This window comes from Episyrphus balteatus, chromosome 1 (genome assembly GCF_945859705.1).
Source record: "Episyrphus balteatus chromosome 1, idEpiBalt1.1, whole genome shotgun sequence".
NCBI classification, from domain to species: Eukaryota; Metazoa; Arthropoda; class Insecta; order Diptera; family Syrphidae; genus Episyrphus; species Episyrphus balteatus.
The window spans coordinates 38,861,085-38,882,493 of NC_079134.1; the positions used below are offsets into that span (position 1 = coordinate 38,861,085).

Here is a 21,409-nt window from a genome sequence, read left to right on the forward strand (position 1 = left end):
CACGAATCTGCAAAATTGTAGTTTTGAGAAAAACGGCTTCAAAGTTTTGGAAATGCATGCAATCTTATGGGAACTCGTGCTACGGAAATTGATATTTTAGCCTTTTAGGCAACAGATGGATGATTGGGGTCGAAGCAGTGGATAGAGGGACCGATAACAAGTTAAATGACGCATTAAAGTGAAAATGGTCAAAAATGCAGATTCGCGGTTTTGGCTTTGTGCCGACGATATAATCCAGGTCTGAAAAATTGGAAAAATTTGTAAATGTTGCAAATAAGGCATTAACGTAAAAGGTAAACGTTGCTGGAGTCCTTGAGTGTGCACTAACCTAGACTCTTAATTGGTGGACAACTAGTTTCCACATTTTTCGGTATTTGACAGGTAGCAATCGGGTCACTTTTTTAATTTCTTGTCATCGAACTTGAATTCTTTCTGTATTCTATTGCAGGGTTTCCTTGCTCCTGAAACCATGTATTAAAATTGGTGTTTTTTTTTATAAAAAAAAAAAAACTTCAACGATTGTTTACGGTTGCGTATAAATTTCTGGTTATACCACCACTTCCAAAATCCGCTGTGGGGTCTCGGTCTAATAGCAAAACTTAAAAAAAAATGTCTTTTTTCAGCGCTCGGATATTAAAAACAATATTTAACTTAATCACAGTTTGGATAAATAATTTATTGTTTGAACACACATGCAAATTAATTACATTTTTATAGTTTCCATAAATTTCTCGAAAGAACTTGAAATTTTAGCATGATCTGGTGCTAGCTGTGTATCAGCAATAATTGCTAAACGACTTTTTTCTCCAAATCGATGAATGTTTAATGAAAGGCCTAAAAATCAAAAAAAAAAAAGTCTTACATTTTTAAAACAAGTTAAAACACATAGCAAACTTACATGTTTTTGATTGTGGTGGTCTAAATAACAAAACATATTCCACATTCTGCCCCCAAACTGTTTCGAAATTCGATGAATTTCCATAGATTTCCGTCAAAGTAACAGGAAAATTAAACGAAAAATAGTTAATGAAAACTTTGGTCACCGTCCTTGGTAAAATAGCTGTCAACATATCAAACTTCGTTTGTCCAATCGATGCTAAATATATAATAACTTGTTTCATTCGAATTCTTTCGATGATCTTTTGAATTTCTAGAGCATTTTCACGAGTTGGTTTCCTCAGTGGCAGCTGGAGGAATACCACACCACCAATGTGATTCATTCGTCCATCTCTTTCAGTGAAGTAGCCCTTGGCCATAGTGCGGCATGTTGTATTTAGAACTTTTGGTACCGGATATCCTTCGAAACCATCAAAATACTCGTGCAAAGCTCCAGCTATGCAGGCTAATGTAACGTCCGATTCTCGCAATCCGGTAAGATCGACACGTTTTCTTATTTCAGTCCAATCTATTTCCTTCGAAAAGGACACAACTTTTCTACCCGAATAGGATTTTACTTGAAGGATATTTGCATCTTTAGAACGGAATTGGAAAAGTTCTTCGAAAATATTGCACGGAGCTTTAAAAATCTCAAAGCAAATTTTGATGACTTCAACTTGGGCGTAGATAATGAGAGGAATGTATACGGCAGCAGTTCCGCTAAATGTAATCAAAGTTGTGTTTCCGGTAAAAATAATATCCTTCATCGCCAAGAGCTCACGATAAATGTTATAAGGCATAAGGAGAATTATGTTGACATTTATATACCAAATTATTCTTATAAGGTTTTTGAAAATGCTAAAAGGATGCAATGATGTTTTTATTGAATCCATCACAACTCCATATGATATATTCCTTCGAAGAATTTCTCGTCTAATCAAAGTGTAGAAGAGACGATACCGAGCACGAAATGATGTTTTTATACCTTTGTTTGCTCTCCAGAAATCAATTAGTACTGTAACAGTTGTAATAAGTAAAACCGACAGTAACTTACTGATGCAATCGATTTGAAGTTTTTGAACTCCATCCGGTGATTCCAATGAATCAAAGTGATAGGTAAATTCATTCCAACGATTGATAATTCCAAGCCAAATGTAATTGAATAGATTTTGAACATGTACTGGTTTTCGGACAAAATATGAAAGTTTGGGACTTTCTCGAGTCGTTCCATAGACATCAATTGATAGTTTGTTTGAACTATTGAGCATTAGTATTTCACTGGTGTGTAAGCCATCTTGCTCGGCTATTAAAAGATGATGGACTTTGACTAATATGTAAAAATGGTCATCCTATAAAATAAACAAAAGAATTTGTAAATAAGTACAAACCAAGAAAGAATTGGCTATAAATATGAAAAAAAAAAAAACAAAAATCAAAAAATCAAAGTATTGGTCACTTTCCAAAATAAACAAAAAGTTTGTTTATTTATCCATGAAAAATAGGAGATTTAGTATCAAGATGGTCAGAAAATTAAATCGTAAAGTATTATAATTGGTACCGAACGCAGTATTCTGCGCTCTATAGCCGGTTTAAATCGATCCCAAAATCCCTATTGGCCTTTTTTAACCTCATTTATAGTGCATGACTAGAGGAGTTGACGGTTGATCAAGCTGTAAAATTAATTTTAGTGCAATCTGGCCAAGGTATTTTTGAATGCTGAAACAAATGGTTTTTTCCCTACATCCAGTAGTTGTAATTTTATGTTTCGATAAATGTTCAAAAAGCTCTATTAAATGTAGGAACTAGGTCACATATTATTTGTTTTTTTGGTTAATTTTTGAAGTGAACATTTTTTTAGTAACGTAGTGATTTGAAACACGATGAAACAAAAAAGCGACAGAAAAAATCAATCAATTACATTTTGTTTTAATAGATACATTAATGAAATTTATACTGTAGGTAGGTAATAGAATAAACTATAATTGTACAAAATTTCAATTAATTTCATATTGAATATCTTGAGATAACTGTGGAAAGATGTTCTTTTTCTAAACACGTTATATCTTTTGATCTAGAGCAGATACAAATTTGATTTAACTTTCATACGCATGCTGATAACCTTTAATTTGATATGTCACACATAACGGTACGTGCTATACAAGTTTCACAATTTTAAATTGAAAAACTTAAAAAACACCTGTGGAGATCTGTTGCCGATGACCCGCCGCCCGCCAGTGTAGAAAGTAACGTAATCTCAGTTTGAAATTTCGACATGGTTGAATTTAAAAAATTCTTACTTTTTTTGTAGGCATCGTAGAAATATAATTAAAACGTCATATGAAAGGTGAAATAATAAGATTTCAGATGATATAAAATTAATTATAGGTTTTCATTAAAAAAAGTAGATTTAATGGTGTTAAAAGAGAAAAAAGATTGGTTTTGTTGCTTTTTTGGATGTAAATTGATTGGCTTCAAAAATTTCTAACTCTTTTTGCAGATGTTGGACCGTCATATTTAAAGCTTAAACAATAACCTTGCATATGAAATAAAATTAATTATATGTTGTCATATAAAAACAAAATGGTTTAAAGGTGATAGAAGAAAAAAACGGTACGATTTTGAAATATACATAATGTTTTATTTTGTTAGTTTTTAGCAATTTTTTTTTTGTGAAAGGAGTTTGTTAAAATTATATAAATTAATTGGTGAATCTTTTTAAGAAAAAAATCCTGTCGGAGTAGGGATATATTTACCTCTGTTTAGGTGGTGATGTTTCTCAAGCAAAAAATGTATTCATTTTTTTTTTTTTTCATTTTTATTTACATATGTAGTTTTGAGTTTGAGGATTTTTATTAAAATTATAAACCAAATATCTATAACAAAAAGCGTTAACTTCTGACCTTAAGAAAATGTGTATTGTGAGAATGTCCGTTGTGTTCTATTGACTTTTTTTTATTTTCATTAAGGTCCAATTTATTCACACTCCATTAAATTTAAAGTCGCCATTAAAAAAGGGAAATTTTAAAATTTGTATGCGATTTGACAGTTTTATAATTTTTAATGGAGCTTTTAAAAATAATGGAGAGTGAATAAATTGGGCCTAAGACTAGTTTGATTTTGATAAATTTTTTCAAAATAAAAGCTTTTATTAATTTTGAAGCTAAATATAACTTTTTTTGTTTTTCAAAAAATGGCCTAACTTTCAATTGAAAATTTGGTGAAAAAATTCAATATAATGTAAGTAGCATTTTTTTTTTTGGAGAAAACAAACAAGTTCTAGATGGTTTAGAAAAACTTTACTGTTATTGTGGAAAAATACTGTCAAAAACGAAGACAACAAACAACGCATTTTTAGTGATCGATTTTTCAATAAATGCCAGTAATGAGGTGTGTTATAGTTTTTAATATTTCTTATTTTTACCCATGCGCGTAGGAAGGGGGGGTCCTGGGTGGGCCAGGCCCACCCTAGAAAATCCATGGCCCACCCTAGAAAAATCGACAGTAGGTACTACGGAACTTGTAGTCTGGAATTATCTCAGATTGAAATTTTTTTTCCATAATATATCGCTTGCTGAGAATTAAAGGGTTGTATGTAGGTATGTTTAGTTTATTTATAATGTTCTCAGCCAGCGATAGGTATGTAAATACCCCGTTTATTGAGCAGACTCAAAGGTCAGATTCAATAATAAATTAGCTTTTTCAATTTAAAGTTTTTTCACAAGACTTTATTTTGATATTTAGGCCGTGTGTGAATCTGGTTAAGTATTTAGTCGAGAATACATTTTTGACACTTTTGAGGTGAAAATATAATTTCAGTTGTCAAAAATTTATCGTGCTCTGGGAGCAGCCGCTTAAACTTTTATCTTCAGAGGATAAATTTTTTTTGTATTTTTTCAATAACTATGTAAATCAAGAACTGAAAATGAAAAAAGAAAATTGAGAAAGTAGTACAACATTATGAGTGTGTATCAGGGAAAATTTATATTTTTTCAATATATCGCACCCTCAGTGCAAAAGAGCGAGAACTCAAAAAAGTTCATTTCGAGAAAACGCTTCTGCAAAATACATACTGACTCTAAACTTTCCCCTATAACTTTCCATGGGACAGCAATTTCCATGATGTCAAAGCTCTATTACAAGAACCATTGTGTTTATTTTGTAGTTTTCATAAATTTGTTTTTTAAAATTGTTTAAATTAGGAAAGAGTTTGACTTTTAATATAGTAGGAATTGGATAAAAACAGTCATAATCTTTCGAATTTTTCGTTTACGTTAACAACAAGCCCTTCAAAAGAAAGGTAATTTAAAAAGCAAAATGTCCTCATCATTATCTCAAAAATGTCATTTTTTGAGTTATCGCTCTTTTGCACTGAAGGTGCCATATGTACAAATGTACATATTTCATTTTATTGAAGAAAAAAAAAATTGTTAGTGAATGGCAACACAAAAATCAAATTCACAGGACAACGCGTGTTGGAAGTTTGTAAGTAACTTACAAACTAAAATTTGAATAGCGGCAATCGAAAGAGCGTAGCCTTTTTAGTGTAATGCAATATATAACTCAATTTTGGAAAAAATGTCAGTTAGAACCTTGTTGTCCTAAGGTCGCGAGTTGTTAATATTTATAAATTTTTTTAACATCATTAACTCTTTTGTTTTGCAGAAAAAAATATTTATCTACTTTAAAAAATGTATCCAAATTCACACAGCTTAATTAAGCCAAAGATATTTTTTTTTATTCACCAGACATTCAAATGTCAAAAATTTATCCTGGGATAAATATTTAACCGAACATACAAACACGGCTTTAGAGTCACATAATTACCAGCGAATAACAACTTTTTTGCAATTGTTTTATTTTAATTTAGATGTATGCTTCCACAGTACACATAAAAAGGTAATATATTCCGAACTGACATTGGTCGCCAGATTGTCAAAACATGACACTTTGGCGACCAATGTCAGCTACCGAATTCTTAATTGTTTAAAATACCGACGAAAAACGCACAAAAACCGATAAACCACGCACACCACTAATTTTTAAACAATTATTTATCATTTTCCGCGATGAAACACGAAGAAAATTTGTTATTTTTCAATTTTAAATATTTTTAAATGACATTTTATAAATTAAAACAAAAACAAATTTCCTGTTTACTGCGATTGAAATATAAAAATTAAAGGCCGACCTGACAGATTGGTGCCCATTTTTGACAAACAAATTTTGACAACGTTCGGAATATATTACCTTATTATGTGTACTGTGGTATGCTTCCGGCTTAAGTTTCAAGAGGACCTCAAGTAAAAAAAATAAAGCAAATAAAATAAAATTGAAAACTTAGTAAGGTCAGTTTTTAAAGCAAATCACTGTCATAAATTGTAATTCAACATTTGTGTCGCTCAAAATAAAAGTGATGTAACTCTATCCAAATGCATTTCGAGATAGCTAACAAGCTTTTAAAAAAAGGAATACAATATAATACCACACAATATAAAACCAAAAAACAGTAACTATCAAAGATAATGTATGTATATTGCGTATTTGGAGTTGATTCCTTTTTATATTGAAAGATATTAGGTGTGTTTTTTTGTTTATCTATATAGATTTTGTGCAAAAAAACGACATCGGGATTTTTGAAATCCATGCAAACATTTGGCACCACTGTACATATACTTTGGCAGCTGTCTGTCAAAAATGTTGCTTTTGTTTTTTTTTATTTTAACTCCGAAGTGGGAAGGCCATTACATCCATGTTGGATGCAAACAAAAATTTTCATATGGCCATGGCATCCATGTTGGATTCAAAAAAATTGTTTTTTCACATAAAAACCAAAAATTATCTGTATATTCTTAGCTACATTTTAAGACCATGACCATTAACATTAGTTGCGTCGTTCTTGTGTTATAAGCGTTTGAAGGTAGCCATATTGAATTTTTTTTCGATTTTTAAAAAATCAAATGTGAAAACTTTTTTATTTTTATTTCTAATTTTTCGAAAAAACTTTGGTAATTTTATATACATATCTGTTCAACAATCTTATCAGGATGCATTTAAGACTTTTATCTGAAAAGTGCATTGCGTATATCTCGAGATATTAACATTTCAATGCAACCATGTCCAACAAATTTTTGATTATTTTTTTCTATGAGAGTTTTGTTCAAACCTCGTTTTCTCCGCTTTTTTTTTTTTGTTAATATTTTCAGATATTTTTGTATGAACACAACAAATAAAGTACCTTGGCACTACTGTTTTTATCGAGAGAAAGTAAAATCTGGATAATTATCTGGATTTTTCAAAAATCTATACAGATAAAGTTTTTGTACTTTTTAACCCGTAAATTGTTTTGATTTCAAAAATCTCGATGTCGTTTTTTTTGCACAAAATCTATATAGATAAACAAAAAAAACACACCTATTAACAAAATACGAAACCAATGAGCATAAAAACACATTTTTCAAAAAATTGAGTTACGCCACTATTATTTCCAACAACACATTTACCGATCAAATATACTATTATAAATAAAGTTTTGGCACATTCAAAGTAATTAAAAATAGCAGAGAAGGAAGTTAATTTAAAAAAAAATAAAATGCACGACTGGGTCGCACGTACTTGATATTGCAGTTCAAAACACTTTTATGTTAGTTTACTTGCAGATTTTAAGAGCTGTCTCTATATAAATTTTAAAGAAATTTTGTTGATGTTGGAGAAGAGCCGACATTTAGGGCAAAATTTTGTTAAATGAAATTTTGTTTTGTTATTTGACTCCCCAACGAAGGAGTGTTCCCACCAAGGCACTCCCAACAATTGACGGTAGCGGAAGAATTCATTTACAGAATCAACGGTAGCGTCACCAGTTCCAGTTAGGCCGAACTACTTGGTGAACCCCTTATATGAGCTACTCCGACATATTCAGAGCACAGGTCTATAAGGAGCAAATCACATCTAGGCAAAATAACATCAAGGTGAGCCTAGCGACACACACCAACATCTAAGAGCTTTCCATTAAGCGTGCATGCAATTCCTTGGGTTAGGCGACTGGAGATCACCGGCGTAGTAAAAGACGATCACATTACAAAAACAGGAGCATGCCAGTGTCGACAATTTGCGAAAAACGTTTCGCGAAATTTTCCGAAAAATTTCGAGCATTATGGAAGTACTTGCTAACACGAACAGCACTACCCCGCCAGGCAGTACCGCTGCTACACACGGTACTGATCCTGGACCGATTAGAAATAATCGGGTCAGAGCTATACGGATTCCGGGGGCTAGCAAAGTAATGCACGAGGTTAGAAGAAAATTGAGAGTCGCGAGTTGGAACGTGGGTAGTATGAACGGCCGAAGCTGTGAATTAGAAGAGATGATGAAGAGGAGGCGAGTGGACATCTTGTGCGTCCAAGAAACCAAGTGGCGAAACACTGGAAACAGAGCCCGTTTCTTAGACGTCAAGACAAAACAATACAAGATGTTCTACTACGGAACAGAGCAAGGTAGAAACGGAATCGGTGTCATCCTTGCGGAAAAGCTTCTTGGAAGCGTTTTGGCCATTTCGAAGTCCAGTGACCGATTGATGTCTCTTAAACTGGTGATGGAAGGAAAGGTGTGGAATATAGTCAGTGCATATGCTCCCCAAATTGGATGTGAGCAGGTGGAAAAAGATGCATTCTGGCTAGACTTCCACAACCTCATTAAAGACATCCCAAAGGAAGAGCTTTTGTTTGTGGGTGGAGATTTAAATGGACATGTAGGAAACGGCAACGAAGACTATGAGGACTGCCATGGTGGCCTTGGATTCGGAGCTAGAAACCCTCCTGGCGAAGAAATTCTAAGCATGTGCAGGTCACATGGTCTTATAGTGTTGAATACCATGTTCATTAAACAAAGCCGACACCTTATCACTTATAGCAGCGGTGGAAATGAAACACAGATCGACTACCATCTGGTATCTAGTTTCATGAAGCCGCTAGTGAAAGACTGCAAAGTGATATTAGGAGAAGCGATCGCCCAGCAACACCGTCTCCTACTGACAGAATTTTTTATGGAGACGAAGGCGGCAAACAAACAAAGAGAGGCTACCGGAGGTATCAAGTGGTACAACCTGGAGAAGGAAAAAGGCGATGCATTCATCTCTGTTATGAGAAATTATCTGTGCGAGACCATCAGCAGATTAGAAAACGAAGAGTGCAGAGTACAAAATATGTGGGACTCTCTGCAAAGAACTTGCTTGGTAAAGGCGAGGTCACTGCTAGGAACATCTAAAGGAAACTACCAACGGGAAAAAGAAACATGGTGGTGGAGCGATGAAGTCAAAGCAGTGATATCAAGGAAAAAGACCGCTTTCCAAGCTTGGTCCAAATGCCCCTCTCATAATAGAGATGAAAAAGCACGACTCGAAGTGGACTACAAGCGCTACAAGAAGGAAGCAAAGAAGAAATGCGCCCAGCATAAGGCAGAGAGTACGGAAAGCATGTATCGCGAGCTTGGGGAAATATCTGATCCAGCTGCTGATGCAAACCAGGCTCTCCAGGAACTGCGACATGCCAAGATGAACAAGGGTGCAGCTATCTTCAAAATTGCCGCTCAAAGGAGAAGGAATGCTCAGGAAATACGTTCACCAAAGTTCATTAACGATGCTCAAGGCCTACTACTTGTGAATGACGACAAAATTCTCCACAGGTGGCGACAGTATTGTGACGAACTCCTAAATGAGCAATTTCCCAGGATTTACTTTCCAACAGCCGAACCTAATTTAGAAGAAGTACCCGACCTTACAGTCGAAGAAGTTAGCGTGGCGGTGAAAAACTCCAAGAAAGGAAAGGCGATTGGTCCAGACGAAATACCCTCTGAGTTCTGGAAGAAGATGGGAGACATTGGGTGTAAATGGCTCACGATTCTCATCTCCAAACTCATTAGCGGTGACCAAATGCCAAATCAGTGGAGAGAAAGTTTCCTTCTCCCAATCTACAAAGGAAAGGGGGACACACGAAACTGTGATAACTACCGATCGATTAAGCTGATGTCACACACCATGAAGATCGTTGAGCGGATTTTGGACGGCCGACTACGAAAAATAATACGGCTGTCTGATGACCAGTGCGGGTTTGTCTCGGGTAAATCAACCACAGATGCCATACAGAGTTTAAGAATCCGAATGGAAAAACACCGTGATTCCTCGAAGGATTTGCATATTGTGCTGGTTGATTTCGAAAAGGCATTCGATAGACAACCACGAGATCTGATATGGGTGTCCCTGAGACAGCGAGGGGTTCCGGAAATCTACGTGCGGATGATCAAGGACATGTACGAGGAAGTAAAAACGAAGGTAAAATGCCCCGCAGGAGTCACCGAAGAGTTCCCAATTAAAGTCGGTGTGCACCAGGGAAGCGTCCTGAGTCCTTTGCTCTTTATTACCGTACTTGACTTTCTGCTTGAAGAAAAAGTGACGGATCCGAAAGTGAGTCAGTTATTCTTTGCTGATGATGGCGCCATCATAAGTGAAGATCCAACATCCCTGCAACGAGCACTTGATGTATGGGTTGATGTTCTGGAGGGAAGCGGGTACCGGATAAGCGCGAAAAAGACAGAATATCTCTGCTGTCCATTTTCTGACCCAGACGGCCCTATTCCGGACATTTACCTGAATGGCACAATACTTCCCAAGTGCGAAAAGTTCAAATACCTTGGATCTATGATCAACAACCAAGCTTCTTGTGATGACGACATCAACCACCGAATAAGTGTAGGGTGGATGAAGTGGCGCGAAAACTCTGCCATCTTCTGTGACCGAAAAATGCCCCCTAAACTAAAAGGAAAGCTCTATACTGCAGTTGTTCGCCCAGCACTTACATACGGTTCACAATGTTGGACAATGTACAAAACGTATGAGAGTAAACTGACAGCAGCAGAGATGAAGATGCTTCGTATGACAGCAGGAGTAACAAAGCTTGATCGAATAAGAAGCAAGAAAATCCGAGGAAGTCTTCACGTCAAAAATACCGTCTTGGATAAAATACAGCATGACCGTTTAAGCTGGTACTGTCATGTACAAAGAAGAAACCCTGAGAACCCAGTTCAAAAGGCGATCGCATACGACGTTCCAACGCAATCGCGAAGAAGAGGCAGGCCTAAGAACTCATGGAGAAGTCAAATGCAACGACAACTGCATTCAGTTGGCCTTAGACATGGAACAATTCAAAATCGAGAAGCCTGCCGACGTTTCCTGAGGTCAACCCGGCGAACCCCACATGCGGAGCCGTAGTGTGAAGCAGTAGAGTGGGAGAGTTGTGACCCCATCCGAGATCATGACTATCGTCGATAATGGAGAAGAAGAAGAAGAAGAAGACTTTTTTTAAAAAACTAAAAATGCAATTTTATTGCAATTGCTTTGAATATTACGCATGCAAAGCTTTATCAAAATTGTTAGGTTCGTTTTCGAGTTATTGGTATAACTTAAAAAAATTGTATGGCAGGTAGGAACACTTTCTAAGTGAGATATATAAAAAAAAAAACTTTTAGAATACTAAAAACATCATCTGTACTAAATTTGAAGCAAATCCATCCACGCGTTTGGGCTGTGATAATGTGTACAGATGGACGCACAGAAGCACGGACGGAATTGTGAGACCCACTTTTTCGGAATTCTCCATCATCGTAACGTTGGTTTTGATTAAAACCTCACTTTTTTTTGGCGCGGAACCAATACTTGCAGTATAGAGCAAGTAAAAATTGCACATTCATGGTTATGACTTCAGGTGGACGATATCATCTCCTGGCCCACCCTAGACAAAATCTCTAGCTACGCCCATGTTTTTACCTGCGATATAGGTACTATATATCAAGTTATGCATTCGTACAAAAAAAAAGTTGAGATAACATTTTTCCATGACACTACGATGGTAGAAAATGCCAAAATAGTGGGTCCCGGAAGTCCGTCTGTCTGTCTGTCAGTCTGTTAGTCTGTCTGTCTGTCAGTCTGTTAGTCTGTTAGTCTGTTAGTCTGTCAGTCTGTCAGTCTTTCAGTCTTTCAGTCTTTCAGTCTGTCAGTCTTTCAGTCTGTAAGTCTATCAGTCTGTCATTCTGTCAGTCTGTCTGTCAGTTTGTCTCTCTGTCTGTCTGTCTGTCTGTATAAGGAGCTACAGCCTAAACGGATGGACCGATTAATGTCAAACTTGGTATGTAGCGTTATTTGGCGACTCTCCAGAGGGGTTTTTGGAATTAATTTTTTTTTTACCAAATATAACGGTACTTGTCATATACCGATTTTAGTAAAATTGAAATATCTCGAAAACGGCTCCAACGGTTTTGTTTAAAAAATTCAAATGTTAGTTTTAAGCTAAGGTCTATATTTCAATGAAAAAAATTTTTTTTGATAATCATTTCATTATTAACGGTACCTGCCATAGAAATGTTTTTTTCAAATTCGAATATCTCCGAAACTTCTTATTCGATTTCAACGAAACTTTTTGTGAAGAAGCATTAATATAATTTAAATATAAGCCAAAAATAAAATTTCCAAAAAAATAATTTTTGGATTAAAAAAAAATTTTTTTTTGAAAAATCAAATTTTCGAAAACGGGACATTGCATTTTTTTGAAATTTTGTTTTTAGATGATGATTAGTGATTTCTACAAAATGGAATTACAAAAAAGTATATAAAAAGTATATAAAAAGTCTTATTAAAAATTTAAGCAACTTTAACTCCAAGAGCAAGTTCGTGCGACCCAGTCGCGTATTTTATTTTTTTATGAAGCAAAAATTCTATTTTATTCTAAATTATGCAAACATTTTCGCAATAGCTGTGGGAAAGTTCGAAAAAAGGGTATTTATATCCTTAAACAAGATTCTTAAATGTAAACGTACTATTTTCTATCAGTCCAGTATGATAAGCCTTACATTATAGCGTGATAGGTGTCACACCTGAGTGTTACACAGAGTTTGAAAAAATTCGTGAATTCAATAGCACACTTTTAAAAGATATAGCCATTAGCCTATAAGGACTTAAAGGTTAAGTAAAACAAAATCTTACCGCCATATCCTCTTCACAAGATGTCGACACAATTGGAATCACTATAACCTGCCATTGTGGCAAATCCGATGGAATATATTTGGTAACCAAATCACTGACAAACTCCTGTATATTCCCATCGTGCACCTTCCTTCCTCGATAATTAGCCGTATTGATGACAACATGATTATTGATATTGAATGAGCTATCCGAAAAAAAAAAGAATACAAATACAAAAAAAAACTAAAAAACAAACTTAATACCTTTGATCTTTCACCCAAGCATAATGACCCCAACATGTTATCAATTGTTGTCTCAGTTTTGGAAAACGCAATCCTCCAAGTGGATTTCGCAACTCAGTCAAATGTTCCACATAATGTTGTTTGATTTTTTCAAAATCACAAGATCCTTGTAGTTGCAGGAGGAAATGAAAAATACCAGCATTTCGAGGTGTATCTATGAGTGTTCGAATTTTCTTTGATTTGGAAATTTCCAGTGATGGGTATTTGACTGTCAGAACATAATTGAAAAGTTCATTCGAGTAGTGGACACCTGAAAGTACCAAAGCAGTAGAAATAATAAATAATTATAACAATGTATTAAAGAAGGGGTAATTGAATAAAGAAAAGGGTCCTAAAATTTCTACCAGTGCTAATTATTCCCGAACCTACAGACTTTTGACTTTTTTCTAATCTTCTGGGAGCTCAAATATCTCCTTTAATAAGCTTTCTACCTATATTCTTATAAAAGTATCAAAATGTGGACTTCGCTTCGTGCTAGACAGTGATTTGATAAGATTTCCTGAATTTGCGAAAAAATACAGGAACAATATCAAGGCCACTTCAGATCATAATGCAAACCTAAGAATAGGCTAAGAGTTCAAAAAAAAAAAAAATAAACAAAAAAAAAATGCGATTACGCGAGTCATTACTTGCAACTGGACAAAGGTCGGCTAAGCTTATTAAGTATTGATAGCAAATAACACTTCTTATCAGCTGTGCTGAGCAATAGACCGGCTCTTGTCGGCTACTTTTTTGTTTGTTTTGAATTTTGTATTGAAATAGATGATTAAGTCTTTGGTGCACCATAATGGAAAGTTTGATGGAATACTTACAAAGGAACGATGTCAAAAGAAGTGGCACCATGCAACACGCAATCAAAAAACAAACTAAAGTCTTCAAAAACGATTTGATTTCATTCAGAATTCTATAAAATTTGGAAATAAGATCATCATCATTCATTCAAAAATTCTATTGCTTTCTCTTTAAGATTTAAGTTATTACTTTTCCATTTTTTTCGGACATTTAAGTTAGAAGAGAAATAAATTTGATGTTTTATAAATAAAAAACTTTACGTCTTGATTGCGCGTTAATTAAATTGATACTAATGAATAGAATGAAATTTGCTATCAGTCAAACCGTTTGAATGGTTTTTATTGTTTTTAATCTCTTCATTATCAACCAGTCTCTCTTTTTTCTTCAAGAGAGATAGATTTTTTTTTTGTTTATAAACAGAGAATTTATTTTTAATTTGCCACAATGATTTCGTGAGTGATTGATAGGTAGGACAGAAGAATACCAATTCTTATCTGGTCATTTGCTAGAGGCAGAGTTCCAATCTTTCATTTTAAAATAAACACAAAATCAAAAAGCTTTAGAAATGCTGTTATCAGATTAGTCATGGTAAGACAATTATAGCTTCTAAAAGTCAATACCATAGCTGGGAAAATTTGTTTGCATTAATTTTTTTCAACCAAATAAAAGGTTACCGGTGATGTTTTGAAATTTTAAAAAATTGTAGAAGACTTTTACTGGCTTTCAAGTTTATTAAAGGTATCCACACCACTGCATATTGGTAAAACTTGGCCTTTTACAAGATGCGATGATACATTTAGAGGGTTTTTGCAGTTTCTGTCTATCTACGTGCCTGTATAGGGAGGTACAACGCTAAACAGAGATGGGCCGACAAATCTTGGTAAGTGGTGCTTTTTAGGAGACTCCAGGGGGGACATTCTGTATGGCGAAAGCGAACAAACGTTTTCGTTTGTGCGAACGATTTGCTTCATGTAACTTGAAAAACGAAAAAAATCGTTCGCGCGTGCGAAAGAAAATAAACGAAAGCATATTCATTGACGTTTCTTTTGTTTTTATGCCAAAATTTGACAAAAAAAATATTATTTATCATAATTTAAAATGTTGCGAGGATATTTGACGTTGTTTTTAAGTGATAGTGAAGAAAGTGACGATGGTTTTGTATCTCAGAACTTGAGAAATATAAGAAGAAATCTTCGAGATCATTCTGATCCATTTTCATTACCAGACCAAAAGTGAGTTCGAAAGATTTATATGTATTTATTAATATTGTATGTCATTGTATAAAATCCTAGCTTTATTCAACGATTCCGACTAAACAAAATAGCATTCAAGTATGTGCTGGATAATCTACACGTTAAAACAGGAAAACGAGCTACATATATTCCTCCAATTCTAAGACTGTGCTCTACCTTAGAGATATTGGGTGGAGGATGCTATCAATGGCTTGTTGGAAACGATTTCGCTTGCCCCCTTGCACAAAGCACTTTGTCCAAAGCATTTGACGAGTGCTTAAACGCATTGGAGGACCAATTTTGCGCGGAGTGGATTAAGTGGCCATCAGAATTCGAAGAAGATGAAACAAAACTTTATTTTTTTGATAAATACAAAATACCTGGAGGTAAGGGATTGATTGGGTTTAAAAGTAAACTCCATATGATTATGAATGATTGTTTATTTCTAACATTTTAGTAATCGGTTGCGTTGATGGTACCCATATAGGCTTACTTCGTCCCACTGCAAATGAAGAAATGTTCTTCAATAGAAAGGGCTTCCACAGTATAAATGCCATGATTGTAAGTAAAATTTAAGTTAGACTTTTTGAATTCAAATCTTAATTTACTATTTTTAAAGATTAACGATCACAAATACCGAATAATGACAGTTTGTGCTCAGTACGGTGGTGCTTCTCACGATTCTTTTGTGTGGAATAGTTCACTAGCTAAAAGTCGACTTGAGTTGAAATTCAATCAATCAACCAGAAACAATTCCAAGTTACTAGGTAAGAAGTTCAATCGATGAAGGAACTTTTGAAAAATAAAAACATTTTAAGGTGATAGTGGGTATCCATTGGAACCTTGGCTTCTAACACCATATCGCAGATCCAAAAGACAGGATGAATTGAATTTTAATAGAATTCACGCCCAAGCTCGCAGTGTAAATGAGAGATGTATAGGCATTCTTAAAGGTATTATTCAACGGATTTTTTAGGTTTTGAAAGCCTTTATAACTTTCATTTGTTTTTAGGTAGATGGAGATGTTTACTACTTGAAAGAAAAAGTAGATACAGTGCCATTAAGGTATCTAAATGCGTTAACGTATGCGCTGCACTGCACAATATTTGTATCCAATACAACGTTCCCGTGTTGGAACAAATTCACGAGGACGAAACACAATATCATTGGGATGCTGAAGACACCAATAGAATAACTTTAAAAAAAAAGCAGAAAGAATAAGAGATCGAATAAAGCTTTTTTTGATACAAGCCTCGTAATACTAATCATAAACTATTAAATAAAAGAAAAGAAACAATAAATGAACACATAGTTAAATAAATTTATTATTATATAAGAAACATTTATAGGAACAAAGATTTAATCATCATAACGATAAGGAAAAAAAAAAGCATTAAGAAATTGGCACACTACGAATTGGTTTTTGAACCTAATTTCAACTCCTCGAGTTCATTTCTCCTTAATGCAATTTGTATCTCTTGCTCACGTAGATTTAACTTTTGTATCTGTAGATTAAGATTGTCTGCGGCTTGTTTCTTCAAGATGTTAATTTGATCTTGTTTGAGATCCCTGATTTCAATTAAAACGCCAATCAATTTTTGTTGAAATTCTTCACTAGAACTAGCAGAGTTCTTGAACAATTCCAGCCTGTCCGAACACCCGGATGAAGATGCCTTCTGAGTAGTTTTCGTATTTTTTTTCGGTTCTGGGACAATTGGAACATCATTCTCAACTTCAACTGAGTCATCTGAAGTATCAGACTCGCTTTCACTAAGAACGTTCTTCAGCAACTGTTCTACCTCATCTTCGATATTCATAGGCTCTTTTGAGGTTGACGGTTTTGTTGATGAATTTCTAACCGCTATTTCTCCACCAAAAGACTTCGCGTCAGTTATACCAAGTACTGCGGCTTTAATTTTGGCCAGCTCCGCAACAGCCTCCTCAAAAGGAGTAAGTTGTACTTCCTTATATGGACCACCGCCAGTTTTTTGCAACGAATTTTTATTTTTTGCCAGTTTTGTTTTTGCGCGATGCTTATAGTCTGCCCATGTCTGAAATTGAATGTTTAAAAATTATGAACATAGGTAAATACTTTTATGAAAATTAATATTAATTACCTTTTTCCAGGCTTTAATATTCTTAACAGGTGGACCATTTGAGTTTAAGATTTGGCAAAGCTCCTCCCAAAGTTTTTGGGAACTTTGTCTGCCCAAAGAACTCTCTGCTGGAGAGTTTGTAGCCATTGTTGGGTATTTCTTCATATACTCTAACATTGTTTCTCTTTGGGCTTGTGTTGTGTTTGAAGTCCTTGAATTGGAAAAAATATAAAAAAAATAATATATAATAACAATAAGAAGATTTATTTGTAGAAATACTTACATTTGGACGAAATGTATACACACGAACAGCCTCTTTCTTTGAATTTATTATAAAAACAATAATTAATTTTTTCAAATTCAAAATCAAACGTCAAAATTTTTTGAATTTTTTCGGGTAGGTATGACACTTTTGAAATAATTTTGTTCATTAATCGATAAAAGTCGAAACAAAATTCGATAAAATTCGAATCGTCATATTTTCATTTACATATAATTTTTATATATAAATCCGTTAACAATAATGAATTTGTTCTTCAATTTATTTCAGTTTTACTTCATTTTTTTACTTCAAATCATGTATTTATTTTCGATAAAGCATACACTTTTTTTGTTTTGTTATCGATTTTGTATCGATTTCAGAAATGCCCTCATGCCTAGGACAACTAAATTTGACAGTCAAAAAATTTATTTTTTGACACTCATGCGACAAGAATTAAAAAAACGAAAAACGATACAGAATGTGAACTGCGACTATCGCACAATTTCTTTCGTTTTTGAAAAACGAAAGATTGCTTTCGTTTCGTTTTTTACAGAATGTGGCCCCAGAGTCCAGATAGTCCAGTAATTTTAGGTTTTATCTGCGGAAAAATTCCTACTGGGCTGAATTTTGGTATACAGCTTAATGACGGCTTTGTTATGAAGATGTGAAAAATCGACATTGATATCGTGTCCGCGTTAAGAGTAATAGGGGTCAAAAGGTCACAAAAACTGGTTTTTCACGATTTTCAGCAAAACGGTAAGTCTTATCAAAAAATTTTCAATGCAAGAATTGTAGACCAGATTATTATATATAAAAAGTGTCATGACACTTTTTTTCCTAAGACCCACCGTTTCTTAGGTATAACGATTCAAAAAGTTGAAGTTTAGTTGTAATCGTCATAATCCTATTCCTGAAAAAAAAAACTCCTAACTGAAAAGTTCCTGAAATTTCATTATTTTTTTAGCTTGAATTTCGTTCCTCAACTGTTAAGAATATGGGGAAACCAAAAAAAATGGAAATTTTCGCCATTTTTCCGATTGGGGCCCTTCTCCCGAAACCATTTCCCTGGGAATTTTTGTTTAGAATATTTTTGAATATATACAGGGTGTGCAATAGAGAATGGACAACCCTAAAACGGCTGATAGCTACACTTATGACTGTTCTAAAAACAGATAGAAAAAAGTTCTATCGCAACCAGTTCATAAAATATTGGCTTTTTTTCGTTCAGTGTATTTTAAATTTTATCATCTTGTGTTTTCGTTCACTACAACCACGAATGAATGAATTTTATTTATTTCTTTTTTTTATAATTTTCTACAATAATTGGATGAGTACATAAACACTTTAAAAATTTCATAGCTATTGCACATTTTCGTAAAAAAAATGTTGAAATCTGTTTTTTGATGCAAAATGTAAAAAAAGTATTTTATGAAAAATTTTAAACACTTGTGGTATAAAATAAATCTATAGAAACCTAGGTGGCCATCTTTCTTAAAAATATTCTGGTATAAGGAGAATCAACCAGAAACAATTCCAAGTTACTAGGTAAGAAGTTCAATCGATGAAGGAACTTTTGAAAAATAAAAACATTTTAAGGTGATAGTGGGTATCCATTGGAACCTTGGCTTCTAACACCATATCGCAGATCCAAAAGACAGGATGAATTGAATTTTAATAGAATTCACGCCCAAGCTCGCAGTGTAAATGAGAGATGTATAGGCATTCTTAAAGGTATTATTCAACGGATTTTTTAGGTTTTGAAAGCCTTTATAACTTTCATTTGTTTTTAGGTAGATGGAGATGTTTACTACTTGAAAGAAAAAGTAGATACAGTGCCATTAAGGTATCTAAATGCGTTAACGTATGCGCTGCACTGCACAATATTTGTATCCAATACAACGTTCCCGTGTTGGAACAAATTCACGAGGACGAAACACAATATCATTGGGATGCTGAAGACACCAATAGAATAACTTTAAAAAAAAAGCAGAAAGAATAAGAGATCGAATAAAGCTTTTTTTGATACAAGCCTCGTAATACTAATCATAAACTATTAAATAAAAGAAAAGAAACAATAAATGAACACATAGTTAAATAAATTTATTATTATATAAGAAACATTTATAGGAACAAAGATTTAATCATCATAACGATAAGGAAAAAAAAAAGCATTAAGAAATTGGCACACTACGAATTGGTTTTTGAACCTAATTTCAACTCCTCGAGTTCATTTCTCCTTAATGCAATTTGTATCTCTTGCTCACGTAGATTTAACTTTTGTATCTGTAGATTAAGATTGTCTGCGGCTTGTTTCTTCAAGATGTTAATTTGATCTTGTTTGAGATCCCTGATTTCAATTAAAACGCCAATCAATTTTTGTTGAAATTCTTCACTAGAACTAGCAGAGTTCTTGAACAATTCCAGCCTGTCCGAACACCCGGATGAAGATGCCTTCTGAGTAGTTTTCGTATTTTTTTTCGGTTCTGGGACAATTGGAACATCATTCTCAACTTCAACTGAGTCATCTGAAGTATCAGACTCGCTTTCACTAAGAACGTTCTTCAGCAACTGTTCTACCTCATCTTCGATATTCATAGGCTCTTTTGAGGTTGACGGTTTTGTTGATGAATTTCTAACCGCTATTTCTCCACCAAAAGACTTCGCGTCAGTTATACCAAGTACTGCGGCTTTAATTTTGGCCAGCTCCGCAACAGCCTCCTCAAAAGGAGTAAGTTGTACTTCCTTATATGGACCACCGCCAGTTTTTTGCAACGAATTTTTATTTTTTGCCAGTTTTGTTTTTGCGCGATGCTTATAGTCTGCCCATGTCTGAAATTGAATGTTTAAAAATTATGAACATAGGTAAATACTTTTATGAAAATTAATATTAATTACCTTTTTCCAGGCTTTAATATTCTTAACAGGTGGACCATTTGAGTTTAAGATTTGGCAAAGCTCCTCCCAAAGTTTTTGGGAACTTTGTCTGCCCAAAGAACTCTCTGCTGGAGAGTTTGTAGCCATTGTTGGGTATTTCTTCATATACTCTAACATTGTTTCTCTTTGGGCTTGTGTTGTGTTTGAAGTCCTTGAATTGGAAAAAATATAAAAAAAATAATATATAATAACAATAAGAAGATTTATTTGTAGAAATACTTACATTTGGACGAAATGTATACACACGAACAGCCTCTTTCTTTGAATTTATTATAAAAACAATAATTAATTTTTTCAAATTCAAAATCAAACGTCAAAATTTTTTGAATTTTTTCGGGTAGGTATGACACTTTTGAAATAATTTTGTTCATTAATCGATAAAAGTCGAAACAAAATTCGATAAAATTCGAATCGTCATATTTTCATTTACATATAATTTTTATATATAAATCCGTTAACAATAATGAATTTGTTCTTCAATTTATTTCAGTTTTACTTCATTTTTTACTTCAAATCATGTATTTATTTTCGATAAAGCATACACTTTTTTTGTTTTGTTATCGATTTTGTATCGATTTCAGAAATGCCCTCATGCCTAGGACAACTAAATTTGACAGTCAAAAAATTTATTTTTTGACACTCATGCGACAAGAATTAAAAAAACGAAAAACGATACAGAATGTGAACTGCGACTATCGCACAATTTCTTTCGTTTTTGAAAAACGAAAGATTGCTTTCGTTTCGTTTTTTACAGAATGTGGCCCCAGAGTCCAGATAGTCCAGTAATTTTAGGTTTTATCTGCGGAAAAATTCCTACTGGGCTGAATTTTGGTATACAGCTTAATGACGGCTTTGTTATGAAGATGTGAAAAATCGACATTGATATCGTGTCCGCGTTAAGAGTAATAGGG

General features: G+C 34.0%; 4 protein-coding genes across 4 annotated transcripts; 1 reads left to right on the forward strand and 3 right to left on the reverse strand.

Moving 5' to 3' along the window:
• Nucleotides 1–645: 645 nt before the first annotated feature.
• Nucleotides 646–14,293, reverse strand: LOC129912720 (uncharacterized). The gene is made up of 6 exons (XM_055991093.1): nt 14,164–14,293; nt 13,995–14,086; nt 13,144–13,432; nt 12,902–13,085; nt 899–2,225; nt 646–834 (listed from the first exon to the last, which is right to left on the reverse strand). The coding sequence occupies exons 1-6, from the start codon at nt 14,169–14,171 to the stop codon at nt 704–706; spliced, it is 2,031 nt and encodes a 676-aa protein (XP_055847068.1). The 5' UTR covers nt 14,172–14,293; the 3' UTR covers nt 646–703.
• A 594-nt stretch (nt 14,294–14,887) lies between these two features.
• LOC129912803 (putative nuclease HARBI1) lies at nt 14,888–16,420 on the forward strand. Its single transcript, XM_055991240.1, has 6 exons — nt 14,888–15,206; nt 15,267–15,592; nt 15,664–15,767; nt 15,826–15,973; nt 16,025–16,159; nt 16,272–16,420. Exons 1-6 carry the CDS (start codon nt 15,073–15,075, stop codon nt 16,277–16,279), a joined length of 855 nt encoding a protein of 284 aa, XP_055847215.1. The 5' UTR covers nt 14,888–15,072; the 3' UTR covers nt 16,280–16,420.
• Nucleotides 16,421–16,592: 172 nt separating this feature from the next.
• On the reverse strand, nt 16,593–17,511 carry LOC129912844 (uncharacterized). The gene is made up of 2 exons (XM_055991248.1): nt 17,324–17,511; nt 16,593–17,257 (listed from the first exon to the last, which is right to left on the reverse strand). Exons 1-2 carry the CDS (start codon nt 17,477–17,479, stop codon nt 16,616–16,618), a joined length of 798 nt encoding a protein of 265 aa, XP_055847223.1. The 5' UTR covers nt 17,480–17,511; the 3' UTR covers nt 16,593–16,615.
• Nucleotides 17,512–19,728: 2,217 nt separating this feature from the next.
• LOC129912860 (uncharacterized) lies at nt 19,729–20,647 on the reverse strand. Its single transcript, XM_055991249.1, has 2 exons — nt 20,460–20,647; nt 19,729–20,393 (listed from the first exon to the last, which is right to left on the reverse strand). The coding sequence occupies exons 1-2, from the start codon at nt 20,613–20,615 to the stop codon at nt 19,752–19,754; spliced, it is 798 nt and encodes a 265-aa protein (XP_055847224.1). The 5' UTR covers nt 20,616–20,647; the 3' UTR covers nt 19,729–19,751.
• Nucleotides 20,648–21,409: the final 762 nt, after the last annotated feature.